The sequence below is a fragment of the Oppia nitens genome, unplaced genomic scaffold (assembly GCF_028296485.1).
Source record: "Oppia nitens isolate AA-2021 unplaced genomic scaffold, nextdenovo-longstitch-racon4-pilon3 scaffold2_pilon_pilon_pilon, whole genome shotgun sequence".
In the NCBI taxonomy this organism is placed as follows: domain Eukaryota; kingdom Metazoa; phylum Arthropoda; class Arachnida; order Sarcoptiformes; family Oppiidae; genus Oppia; species Oppia nitens.
The window spans coordinates 1,863,216-1,878,386 of NW_026533210.1; the positions used below are offsets into that span (position 1 = coordinate 1,863,216).

General features: G+C 26.8%; 1 protein-coding gene and 1 pseudogene across 1 annotated transcript; both read right to left on the bottom strand.

Moving 5' to 3' along the window:
• Positions 1-2,006: 2,006 nt before the first annotated feature.
• LOC128955507 (E3 ubiquitin-protein ligase Topors-like) lies at positions 2,007-2,648 on the bottom strand. The gene has a single exon (XM_054301184.1). It carries the CDS (start codon positions 2,646-2,648, stop codon positions 2,007-2,009), a length of 642 nt encoding a protein of 213 aa, XP_054157159.1.
• A 2,613-nt stretch (positions 2,649-5,261) lies between these two features.
• Positions 5,262-14,888, bottom strand: LOC128955508 (cytochrome P450 3A9-like; annotated as a pseudogene).
• Between the last annotated feature and the right edge of the window lie 283 nt (positions 14,889-15,171).

Below are 15,171 nucleotides of genomic sequence, written 5' to 3' on the forward strand. Positions count from 1 at the left end.
TTTGAAAAATAATATTAGATTTTTAAAATAAAATTAATCTAAATTATACAATAGACAATAATATATTTTATAAATTAGAAAAATTAAWYCAAAATAGTATTGTTGTTCAAAGCTTTCGTCTTCAAGATTAAAACTGTAAAAATTTTCGGACATCTCCACATGCTTTTGCATTTATACGAAGCGCTTTCGTATAATATCCAATTTGACGGAAAATTTGACCCAGTCTTCGTATCCACAAAGACAGCATTTGTATGCATTATTATTAGCGCAAACTATTAAAAAATATAATAAAAATTAATTTAAAAATACAAACCATTTGTTGGAGTCGGCCATTTTAGAAGAGGTCTTCTATTATACCAGACATCACATGAATGTGTATAAGCATTTTTTATGTATTAATTTTAAATGTTGATAATGTTGTATACAATGATGTAAATACAGTGATAAACTATGACATATATAACATTTTTTAATATTTATATATGGATGATCTGATCTGAGGTGATCGTGAATGTCCATGAATAAAAAACGTCACAAATCCGCCATCGAAATGGTGGTGGTCTAAATATTTTTGGTCGCATTTTGTTTCTAAATATTAAAATAAAAAAAATAAATATTTTATTCAATTAAATAAATTATATACTTTCAAAGATTTTTGCCAAAAATAAATTAAAAAATGTATGTTTAATTGTATTTTTGTTTAAAGTTTTTTAGAAATAAAATAGACATATTATCAATAAATTCTAATATATGCTTTAAATTATCATCATTATTTGGTTGAAAATTAGGAGTAAATTCATTATTATATTTCTCGTATAAATAAATAAAACAATAAATGTCTTTCAGAACAGATGCCATTAAAAGTGTTTGTATGAAAGTATTAAATATAATTTTATAATAACAAGTTTTTAATCCATTTTTCCACTGGTACTTGTTATCAGTCATTTAACTGTTTTATCAATATTGAAATATTTTCTTTTTCATTAATATTTAATAACTAATAATGTTATATAAATAAAATAAAGTTACTTTATATTCAATATATTGGTAAGGTGTCGTTAATTTGACTGATAACTTATATGGTTTCATTGATAAGGATGGAGAGATTAAGTGTGAAGAAATCATACTTAATAATCAAACTAGCCTAACTGCTGCAAATTGTATCTTCGAGTATGCTTTATTATATATATATATTATATAAATTGTAGTATTTAATTAGTGTATTTAATTTATTTTCATTTTACAGTAGGAATAAATACAATTAAATATGGTTGGATAGACAGATTAGACGGTCGTGTTTTTATTGAAATATTAAATTACAACATGACATTTGCTATCGATGTAGTAGTATTGGAATTTTTACTGAAGGTATATAGAACTCAATGTTGTTTACTTATGGCTCATTGATTTGGATCTATTTTGAACTATATTATTCACAGACAGGAACTGTAGATTACGGTTGATTTTTCCTATAGTCTTCTAATAGTTTTTAAAACGTTACAATAGTAATAAAAAATTTTATTTTTATTTTTAAATACTTTAGAAATAACAATATATGTGTTTAAAAACAATATTCCCATTCAAAGAGACTAATTATTTGAGGTAATTATTATTTTTAAATTAGACCAACAAAATATCGGACACAATATTTTTTTTTAATTAACAATTAAAAAAATTAAAAAACAACTTTTGAAAAAAATAGTTTAGCAGAGCGTGGATTCGAACCTTTGACTTATGTAAGACACCGGACAGACAGACAGACAGACAGACAGACAGACAGACAGACAGACACATAGAATTCAGATATGTTCTCTTTTCGTGATAAGTTTAAATATTATATAATCTCATATTTTTTTTTATTTATCAAATACTACTGTATTTTACTAAAAAAAAATTCAAACAATTCTTATGATTGATACAAAAATAACTATAACTATTGAAATCTGATTTGAAAAGTATTGGACAAACAAATTGTTTTTTTTTCTTAGATTACTCTTTATTTGTATTCAATCTCTGCTTCTTCTTCTTCTACCACTTAATCTTCTTTGTATTCCTCCTCTACTTCTTACTCGTCGTCGTCTTCTTCTTCTTCGTCTTCTATCACTTATTCTTTGTCGTCGTTCTTCTCTTTCACGACGTCTTGTACTACGCGATCGTCTTCTAGGACTTCCTGTCTCTTCCTCCTCCACCACCTCCTCCTCAGTGTCTCTTTGGCCACGATTACGCTGACGACTAAGTCTTCTCCAATGGGATCTACTCCTAACAGTTACGGCAACCAAATCATAGTCAGTGTCCGACCGGATATTGGTTACAATATGTGTAAACCGTTGTCTACATACCGGACAAGTGTTGTTCCGTTCGGACCAATCACTGAGACATTGAAAGCAAAATTCATGCAAACATCGATAAACCAGTGACTGATTTACGACTCTGTCGTGACATATGGGACACAGATTACCGCCGCCGCCGTCGTTGTCTTCATCCTCGGCTTCGTTGACGACCTGTTCTTCATCATCGGATTGTTGTTCATCTAACTGTTCATCACTATCTCCCGGTTCCGGCTCTACTAGTCGTATAGCATTTGTCTCATTTTGATTCTGGCTATTATCAGTAGTGCCATCTGAATCGCTACTGTCTGTACTGTCCATCCAATCGGATCAGTCAGTATCGTTTTTTTTTTGTCGGTGTCAGACCTAACCTTTCCAATTGGTATCGTTCACTACTATCACTGTCCAAACTTATAGCTCCCGAGGGGGGGAATGTTGGGAACAGTTATTATTTAATTGTCTATTTTGACATTCACACACTATCACTAATATGATGTCAATAATATGTTTTTTTTTGTGTTTAAATATAATTTTTTCAAATTTATTTCAAAATTTAGTATTTAACAAAATATTAGTATACAGTACTACTTAATGCTATTATTATAACTGTTTTTTTTTTTAAATAAAAATTATCAATAAATGCAAACTATATTATCATTGATAACCAAAATCATCCCCTTTTCATAAAACTAAATAATAGGTAATAAAATAATTAGCATTTATTTAATAAAATATTGTTTTAAAACGTGTTTATTTAAATAACTCGTGTGTTTTTTTTAGACAATCGATTTAATCGCACGCGCGTTATAGACAAACAAATTGCTAAAAAAAAATTATTCAATATTTTGAAATCAATTATAATTTATATTATTTTTATTAAGTTTAACGGAAATAAATATAATACACACAATAGTAAAAAAAAAACTAAAAAAAATAAAGTACAGTATGTTTGCCATAAATACTATAATTACCGTAATCGTCGTCATCATCGGTATTATCTTCAACATCGATATCAACCGACAATTACTGGTTGAATCGGCGACTCAATTGGACTCAATGTTTTGCGACAAAAGCCGTCAGCAGTTGTCCATAGATTCGGTACTTAGCGAACTGATACCCGCAGGTCGGCCAACGATTACACTCTATGTCGGCAACAAATACTACGAATTTGACATTTTCAATACATCAGGTCGTGTCCGGTTTCGGGCGGAAAAATTGTTGTCCACAATAGACGTATCGGTTGTCGGACCGATTGATATGTCGTTCTTCAAGGATGGCGAAGTAGAGTTTGATTTGTATAACTTTCGGAAGTCGTTGGTCTGGACGGTCTACAAGAATCGCAAACTACGCAAACAAGTGGCCAAACAGGTTAAGAAAACGTTCGAAGCGGTCAGATATTCGTCGGGTCCGCTCTATGTCCACTATCTCGGCTATTATGAGAATAGAGTCCTACAAGTGTCCACCTATGACTATACTATCAGATACATAATGCGGTTAATGAACGGCAGTGATGGACAGTTGATGATAAAAATGGTCAACAGAGCTGATCCGAATGTCGAAACAATTGGCAAACCGTTGTATAAACTCAATGGACAGAAGTTTACCGCAGCGTTTGTTTACGACCATTGGTGGCATATGTTTGCCGGCCGACAGTGGTGTCGAATGAAGATATTGATCGATCAATGGTCGCCGTTTTGTTTGGTCAAAGATATCGGCGAATTGATTGCCGATTGCGACAATTTTACTCAATTGACAACAACTACCACCAGTACGACGACGACGACGACGCCGTCATCAACGACTACTACGACCACAACTACTACAACAGCGGCCACCACAACAACAGCGGCCACCACTACAACAGCGGCTACAACTACAACAACAGCGGCCACCACTACAACAGCGGCCACTACTACAGAGTCGGCTACTACTTCTACCACCACCACCACAGAGGTCACAGCGGCCGTAACGGACAGTCCGATTAACACAATGTCCATCACAGATAACAGTAGGCCATTGTTGTCCACAACAAACACCAGTATTACGACGACCAATGATGCCGACGGCGACGATGACAGCAGTCATTCAAATACATTTATTTACATAATTATCGTACTAATGGTAATAATATTCATAGCCTGGGCACTGGTAGGTTTGGGCATATTTGCCGGCTATAAGCTATCGAAAACTGTGGCCAATAAGTCGAAACGATCGGAAAGTAGTAGCAGTTCAAGTAGTAGTAGTAGTGGTAGTAATAAATTGCCGCAAATTAGTGAATCGGCAACTTTGCGGACACACTCGACAGCATCGGTCCAAACGATCAATACTGTCAACTCAAATACCGGTTCTGGTGTTTATAAGTAAATTATATTACAATTACTTTATTTTTTTTGTTAAAAAATATATATATAAATTCAGAATTATCTATTGATTCAAATTAAAAAAATGTTTTTGTTATTATTTTTTTGTTAAACTAACTGTCCATTTAACTAATAATTAAATTATTGTTATTTATTTGCATTTATTGATTTTGATTTTTTTTTAAAAAATATTTAAATCAAAATATTTTTTCTATCAATTAAGATCATTTCAATAGGTAAAAAAATATTTCTAAATAGTTTCTATGTTAATGTTAAATGTTATGATTAATCCTCCCAAACTACCTGTGCTTACAAATTATTTAAATTAACAATTTCAAAAAAAACTATTGTATTTTTTTTTAATTTAATGTGTAATTAAATGTGTAAAATAATTAAATTATATTGTATATTACGATACTATTATTGAATAATTTTTGTATAAATATTTAATGAATATACTGTATATATATATTGTAAAACTTTATTTTGATTACAAGTCATAAATTTAAAATTAACGGTAAATACAATACACAAAAAAATAATCTAATAATAATAATAATAATTATTATTATTATTATCTGAGATCAACTCCGATGGTTCCCATATCGATAGCCTGCGTAAAGACAACAAACTTTTTGTATTGAAACTCGGATTTCGTACGACTGGTTGAACGAAACCGATACTTCCTAACCAATTGGACGGCCGCTGTCTTCATGTTCATCAATGCAAATCTCATACCCACACAATTACGAGGACCGGTACCAAAGGGCAAATAGGTATAGGAGTTGAGTCGACTTTTCTGCAGATCTGGCAGAAACCTATCGGGTCTGAACTCAAGAGGATTCGGATAGTACTGAGGATCGTGATGTATGGCATATATGGGTATATGAATCTCCATACCCTTGGGTATTGTCAAACCAGTATCACCTGATATATCATTAATTCAGAAAAAAAATTTAAAATAAAGTTAGATTTTTGTGATAACAATCACCCATTTTTTATGTGAGTTTTATATATTATATATATTTGTTTTAATACCCAATTCATAGTCTTTTGAAGCAAATCTTGTGGTAAAAACAAGTGGCGAATATCGTCTCAATGTTTCCGATATACAGGCGTCCAAATACGGTAACCGTTCAATGTCTTCATAGTTTGAATCATCCATTTCTTTCAAGCCATTGATTTCATCAAATAGTTTCTGTTGAATATCAGGATTCAATGCTAACTCTTGGATCAGATGCGATAGTGTCGATGATGTTGTTTCATAGCCGGCCAACAAAAATATCAAAGACGTGGCCAATATGTCAATGTCTTCGAGTTYAGATGACTTGTCTTTCAATGATTTAGCTATTATTTCAACTTCTTGTTTGATGTCATCGTCGATGGTGTCGACTGTCGAAGAGTTGCAAGAAGAAGAAGAAGATTGTATAATGTCTTGACTTTTGTTTTGGGCGTCAATTAATAGTTGCAAAAAATCTACATTTTTATGAAAATTTTCCGATTTTTCTGATAACTTTCTTTCAGATATTATTTGCGTTAACTATATGTTTACAACAACAACAACAAAATTGTTTAAATTTATTATAACATATAAAAAATAATTTTATAATTATTGTTATTTTTATTTTTGACTTACATTTGTCTTAAAATAGTCGATATATTTTTCATCGATAAATGATAGACTAAAATATCTATAGACTATTGGCATTAATTTGTTAATCAAAAAAATATGGCAAATCTGGCCGATGGACGAAAAAATTGTCGGGCATTCCTAACAAATGGATGCTCGCCATCGTYATCATCATCAGCAGCAGCAGCACCGGTATCATTGGTTTCCAGTTTGATGGCAAACGCACACAAAGCTATCACATCCATAGTATAGTTGGCCAACAATTTTCTGATATTAACATTGTTTTGATCATCGCTTTGGACCAACTTTTCCATGACTTTATCCAATCGTTGGACACTATCTTTGATTAATACTTGCATTTTGCGCATCTTTCCCGTCGAAAATGTCGGACTAACCTATACCCGGTGACCACACGGTTAGTCATCAAATCATTAGTAAGAAAAATCAATGTTGTATTTATATATTAGTATTAACTAACAATAGTGCGAATACGTTTCCAGTCGTCACCCCTGGCCGTCAACAATGACCGATCAAATATAGGACTGCCCAACGAAAAGCTGATCCGATCGACAAACAAATGAAAATCACGGACCATAACGTCGCGGATCAGCTCCGGCTCCGATAGACAAAGTACCGGATGGCTGCCATTAAAGTATCTAATAGTTTAGTGCAATAATTATTGTTATTTTTTTTTGCAATTAGATAATTAGCTAACTAACTGACCCGTAAATTTTGCCATATTTTCGATACCTGTCCACCTCGAAATTGGGTCGGGCTCTCAAAATCACTTCATACAAGTTGCCGATCAATGGCAACGGTTTGGGTCCTTTAACACCTCGACTGGACCAGTATCTATGGTTTCGTGTTGAATAAYTTTTATAAAAAACAATTTAATTAATATCAATATATATTTAGAGTATATATATATATATATATTTGAAAACAATTGTATCAAAATTTTAAATCTCAGGTTAACATTGTTTCTAATGATCTATAGTTATAATTCAATAGAAATTGTATATATATATTTTATAAACTAGTATTTACAACAACAACAACAACAACAAAAAAGTTTATTATACTCTTTTTATATGTATATTATTTTTTTATCGATATACCTGTAATTTTTATTGCTAACATAAAAACTAAAATAACCAATATATACAATATGCAGATATTGTTTTAATGTAATGTCATATATACCARTATATATCAATAAGTTATAAAATATATTTAATATATTATTACTATTACTAATAAATAAAATTAATATTGTGTTTAGATTATTAGCCTTCGGTTTATTGATTTATTATTTTTTTGTAAAATATTGTAATACATTATTACAATATTTTATAACAATTKTAGTATTGTTTGTTATACTTAATAGTAAAAACTTAAAATAACTTTATTGTTTAATTTAAAATTATATAATTAATTTTTTATTAATATGAAAAACTTATAAAGTGTAAATATTTACTTAAATATATAAAATTTTTAAAAAATGAAACCTTTATAATGTTAATTGATTTTTAATGCTATTTGTTTAAAAAAAACGATAGTATATTAATATACTTACAAATATAATGTAATAAACGAAACAATTAAAATTGTTGGCCATTGAAATGTTAACAAATTTAAATAATGTAATAATAAAGTTAACATGTTGTTTTTTATATTAATATTTTTTATTGAATTTAAATGTATCACATTATTATTGTTAACAACATAAAAAATATATATATTGTATATATTGAATATATAATTTCTAATTTACGTTATTAATAACTATAATAATAAATATTTGACATAATTTTATAGAAATAGTTAATAACTTATATCAATATTTAATTGATAATTACTTAGGAGATAATATAATAGCAAATATACTGTACTTTACATTAATCTATTGTAGAGTATTATAATAATAAAAACCCTATTGTCTAGTAATTGTCAATAATTTATTATTATTATATATTTAGTGACAATATATTATAAAAACATTACTAAATTATTACTATTATTATTATTATTATACAATACAAATTAAAATTAAAAAAACACAAATTTTAAGCCATATTTATATAACTAAATTTGTTTTTTGAAAAATAAATAAAAACAACACTAAAATGTTGGTTGTTTTGATATATTATATTATATAATTTATATACAGTATATACCGGTATTATTAGAGATGGGCAAATAGAAATTTTCTAACAAATATTCCTGAGAAAAGTTTCTCATGGATAAATTTCTAGATTTTAAAAAAAAAATTATCATTATACTATGAGATCCCCCCTTTATCTATACCAATGAGATACATAATATATTGTACACTACATTTACTATATTAATTATAATTAACTTAAATTTTATAATTATAGTTTATTTTTGTAAAAATTTATTTGTAATTTTACCCCCCTATATTTTTAGTTTAATGTAATTAAATAAATTATTTTTTTAACTTTGAATATTAATAAAAAAAATATATTAATTTAGTTAAATTTTATAGTTTTAATGGAAATTTGTTTCTAAATAACAAAATTATCGAGATAATAAAAAAAATTAAATAATGGGGATCAAAATAATCATAAATTTTATTTTATAAACTTTTTTTTTAGGAAAAATCTCTATTATTTTTTTTAGAAATTTCTATGATTTTTGCCAACATTAGGTATTTTACAAAATATTTTCCTCAATGACTTTGTAGATATTAATACAGTATAAATACATAGTTTGAAAAAACACATTCAAAGTCAATAGACATTAATAGGCATTGCCTTAACTGCGGTGAGACATGGGAAACTTGCGGTCAGTAATTATCTCGAGAAGCGTTGGTCAGATCTTGCGGTCAGACATATAAAAGTTATAGAGAATAAAAAGTTAGGAACTAAGGTTGACCTTAAAAAATTTTAGGTTCACCAGGGGACACACAAAATAAATAAAACATGAAAACTTTGTACTAAAAAAGCTGCGGTCAGTGAATATCTGGAAAACCATTGGTCAGATCTTGCGGTCAAACATATAAAAGTTGTAGAGAATAAAAAGATAGAAACTAGGGTTGACATTAAAGAATTTTAGGTCCACCAGGGAACCCACAAAAAAAATAAAACATGAAAATTTTGTACTAAAAAAGTGGCGGTCAGTAATTATCTCGAGAACTAGTGGTCAGATCTTGCGGTCAAACATATAAAAGTTGTAGAGAGTAAAAAAATAGAAACCATAATCCACTTGAAAAAATTTAAGGACCTCCAGGAGGCCCACAAAAAATTAAACATTTTTTATTTATAAAAATGAAATTAAGTCATTATCTAAAAAACCAGTGGTCAGATCTTGCGGTCAAACATATAAAAGTTGTGAAGAATAAAAAGTTTAAAACAATGGTTTAATAAAAAAAAATTTAGGTTCACCAGGGGGCGCAAGAAAACATTAAAACATGTAAATTTTGTATTAAAAAAGCAGCGGTCAGTAATTATCTCGAGAACTAGTGGTCAGATCTTGCGGTCAAACATATAAAAATTGTAGACAATAAAAAAATAAAAATTATGGTCCACTTAAAAAAATTTAAAAACCTCCAGGAGGCCCACAAAAGAATTAAAAAAAATCTATGAAAAAAATGGTATTCATTAAATATCTTGAAAACCAGTGGTCAGATCTTGCGGTCAAACATATAAAAGTTGTGAAAAATAAAAAGATAGAAACTAGGGTTGATCTTAAAAAATTTTAGGTCCACCAGGGAACCCACAAAAAAAATAAAAAAAATATTGATCAGTGTTTATCTGAAAACTAGTAGCCAGATCTTTCGGTCAAACCCTAAAAAAATTTAAAAGTAAACAATAATTTAAATTAAAAAAATTTAAATTTTTTTTGGAACCTCACAAAAAATTAAAACCTATATTTTTATTTAATAAAAAATATTATATTTTTTATGGGTTTTCTGGTAGACCAAAAATTATTCTTATTAACCATTTTTTTAATTTATAAATGTTTACAACTTTTATATTTTTGATCGCAAGATCTGACCACTGGTTTTTAAAATACTCACTGACCGCAACTTTTTTAGTACAAAATTTTCATGTTTTATTTTTTTTGTGGGTTCCCTGGTGAACCTAAAATTTTTTAATGTCAACCCTAGTTTCTATCTTTTTATTCTCTACAACTTTTATATGTTTGACCGCAAGATCTGACCAATGGTTTTCCAGATATTCACTGACCGCAGCTTTTTTAGTACAAAGTTTTCATGTTTTATTTATTTTGTGTGTCCCCTGGTGAACCTAAAATTTTTTAAGGTCAACCTTAGTTCCTAACTTTTTATTCTCTATAACTTTTATATGTCTGACCGCAAGATCTGACCAACGCTTCTCGAGATAATTACTGACCGCAAGTTTCCCATGTCTCACCGCAGTTAAGGCAATGCCACATTAATATATTATTTAATGTAAATAAAACTAGTTTTTTCAAGGTTATTTTAACTCGTAATATAATTTATATAATATTATTGTAAAAGTGATACACTATTTGTGATGACAACAATAATTTGTTTTAATTATTATCTTATAATAAATTATATACTGTATGATATATATATATATATTTTTTAAAAATAAAATAAAAATAAATGTGTGACAAATTTCTAAATTCATTAATTATAATTAGCAAAATTACTATCATTAAAAACTTTTTAAAAATATAATTAATGTTATAAAATATTATATTATATTAAAATAAAATATTATATTATATTAAAATAAAATTTTATTATTATTTTTTATTGTTATTATTATTATTATAAATAAATATAATGTAATTTTTATTTCTATTAATACTCTCTCCTCTGATATTGAAAAATAAAATAATAAAATTTAGTATAACATAAGTTTCAAAATTTTTTATATTAACTTACATTTAATTTTAAATTAATACATAGTATTACAAAATTATAGATAAAAGCTATAATTAGATAGATAAATAAAAAATATATATTTATATATAATTTCGATAAGTAAATAAAATAATATTTGGCATTTAATTTCATTTTATAATAATAATAATAATAATAATAATCAATAACTATGAATTACAATATTACAAGTATACAGTATAATATAAAAACATAAAATAAATATCAATTTAGATAAATAATAATATTACCCTTTTACCCCGTATAATCATACATGTACCATTAAGTGAATTTAGGAAAAGGGGTGTACCATTATCCGGGTAATAGTACACTGTTTTTAAAGTAAAAAGTAAGAAACAGTAAACTATTTTATGAGTTTATATTAATGTATTATAAAATGTACCTAAAACTGTAAATAAAGCTAAAAACTCAATGACTACAGAAAAAACAATAGTTTTTAAACTAAATATTATAAACAGCGGTAATATTATTGATAGTCCACATAATGAAGACCCGACTGGTATTTCAGATACTGAATCAGATATTGAAGACATTAATGAGACAATTGATTTCGAAGACAATTAAAAAAAATTTAAACTTAAATTAATTAAATTAATTAAATGTAATGTTTTGAATGAATACAATAATAACCAGTTGAGAATGCTTTAAAAGCATTTCCATACGAATTCCTTAGCTTAAAAAGGAAAAAAAATTATAAATCCAAAAAAAATCCAAAAAAAAAACAGTTGAGAATATAACTTAAAAAAGAAAAAAAATCAAAAAAAATTAGTAGCGGAGCCTGGATTCGAACCTATATATATCAGGAATTCGTGATAAATGGTTATAATTATATATATATATATATATATGTTACATACATTTACCCCATACCATATATATATATATATATATATTATTTTTTATTTTAAAAATAGGTTTATTTAATTTCATGTGCTATCGATATATACATATATATATAAATATGTATATATATATTAATGTAAATCATTATATAATAATAATTTATTTTAAACTACATATTAATTAATTATTTATTTTTTTTGGAAGAAATCTGTTACTAAAATAACATATTTTTTTGGTTTGTTAATTATGTTTATGTTTTTTTGTTGTTAATGTTTGGGTTTTTTTTGGTTTGCATAATTTGTTACATAAATTTTTTTTAGTTAGTATATGTATCATACATTTCCTTCAAAATCAATTTTTTAAAAAAACCAAATACAGTATATTAAACCATATCTATGTATACATGTATTTGAGAAATATTGATATATAATAATAATTAATAAATAAATAATATTATCAATTTATCTACATAAATACATTAACCATAAAAGTATAACAATAAAATTTATCATCAACATTTTGAAATAATAAAAAAATATCTCAATATTTTTTTGGTGTATTTATAAATATAAAATGTAATAATAATAATAATAGGTTAATGTTTTTTTTTTGTTGTTGTTGTGTATAATGTGTTTGTTAATACATAACAATTGCAAAAAAATAATATTGAAATATAATGTTGAAAAAACAAACAAACAATTATATATAGTGGGAAACTAAACATAAATTTTTCGTTTATGTGGAAAAAAAATTATACAATATATTTGCAATAATATTAATAGTAAAATATTACAATAATGTTCACAAAAAAAATTACTATTAATTTGTTGTTGAGATTAATGGTAATAAATTTATCTGAATATGATATTAGGATTTTTGTTTAATATTTTCTATTGCTATAATTGAAATATATATATATATAATTTAGGAACAATACTGTATAATATATAATATATTGATATTTCTAAATGATAAAACATATAGTAATATAAATTATTTCTAATACCCATTAAAAAACAAAAATACAAACAAAAAAATGTATGATTTAATATATCAGTAGAGTATATATATACATCTATATAATATTATACCAATTATATATATTTATAATAATATATAATAWWTATATAWATATAAATTAGTTGATAAACTCATTAAATTGTAGAATTATTATTATTAATAATGTTTAATAAAACTATTGTTGCTCATAAAAAATCATTAGCAAAATAAATGAGATAATAAAATTTCACTATATATTTATAAACTACTGTACAATATATCATATTACAGTATATTAAACAAACAAATAAATTATTGAAAAAAAAATTTGTATATTTGATAGTCAATTCAAATGAAAAAATTAATTTGTTTCAATAATATATATATACATCTATAAACAAACCAACAAACAAACAATATATATATAATAATTAAACTAAATTTAAATATAATTAGTTAGTATAAAATAAAAAAATTCAAACTAAATGTAAAAATATAAACAAAAAACTAAAACTTAAATTTTCTTAAAATAAAGTTATTAAGGAAAACTATCAACTTATATATTAATAACCTAAAATTATAACCTAAAAAACAACTAATTTTTTTTTCAACAACAACAACAACACAAAAATTAATGTAATTCATACACAAAAAAAAATTTGTCATCAAAATCATTGAGTAATCGAGTAATTCATTAATTAATTAATTCATAATAAATTCAAGAAAAAAATACATATTTATATAATAATAATAATAATTATTATTATTATATCTATAAATTGCATTTAAATATATATTTTATGGCGTTTTACTTCAAATAAGTACTTATTTATATATATATATATATAATTAACTAACTAATTACAAACATAATACAAGGTCAAGGGGTCAGTCAGTTAGTCCATAACCTCTACCTTCACCACCATCACTACCACAACCTCAGCAGCAATTGTTTAGATCACATACACTCAGAAAAATATATACACAAACAGTTAGCTGAAAGTCCAGACTTAATATCCGGTGATCATTACGATTGTGATGGATATACACGACATATATATATATATAGCGATCGCTGAAGTGTCTCAATAGTCTTCCGACAGAAGAAATAAAGTCTCTTTTTGTTTGTTTCTTCATTTATTTTAATACCTTTTCCACAGTGTATTCTTCTCGTAGTATTTGATCAGTAATTGTGGACACTTTTCGTGTAGTATATAATTGGGTATGAGATCAGCTTTGGTAAGGTCTTCGCGAAACATTACTAGAAATTTCAGACCGTTGTCCTCTTTGGCGCCCAATATCTTGTACGGCCGATAGCCTCTGTCGAAGCCATTCTTCGGTTCAGACATGGATGTTGAGGTCTTTTGTGACAAAATGTGGTCATCGATGACGTCGTCGTCGTCGTCATCATTGTTGTTGTTGCTATCGTTGTTGACCTCCATGTCTTGCTGGATGTCGTCGTCGTCGTCGACGGCGACACCATTACCGTTGACGACCTGTATATCGGTAGTGGTGGTCACCAATTGGCTGTTGTTGTTGTTGTTGTTATTTGTTTGTTGGTTAAACTCGTCGATCATTTGCCGGTGATGTTGTAACTGATCGGCCGATATCCACAACTTTGACGTCGACGACAACATTGTTGTTGTTGTTGTTGTTGTCGGTGTTGTCTGACCGCCGATCTGTGTCTCAATCAGATACTCTTCAGCGTCGACGGCAACGGCGGCGGCGTCGGCGTCGGTGGCAGAGCTCGGATCGATATCGGCGACCAAACGTTTGTCCAAAATTTTGTTTACCGATAATTGTTGACTCATATCTCGTGTGTATCTATCGGTAATTGTTGGCCACAATAACAACACAACAATAACAACAAAATCACTGATAAATCACTAAAATATTTTGTATATATTTTTATATATCATATAATAATAATAATAATAATAATAATAATAATAATAAACAGTAGAAATAAATATATGATAAAAAATAAATAAAATTTTTAGTTATAAATAATTAATTAACTTTTTTTTTTGGTTGTTGTTATTGTTGTTTTGATATATGATATCATATCATATATATAACCATAAAATAAAGTAT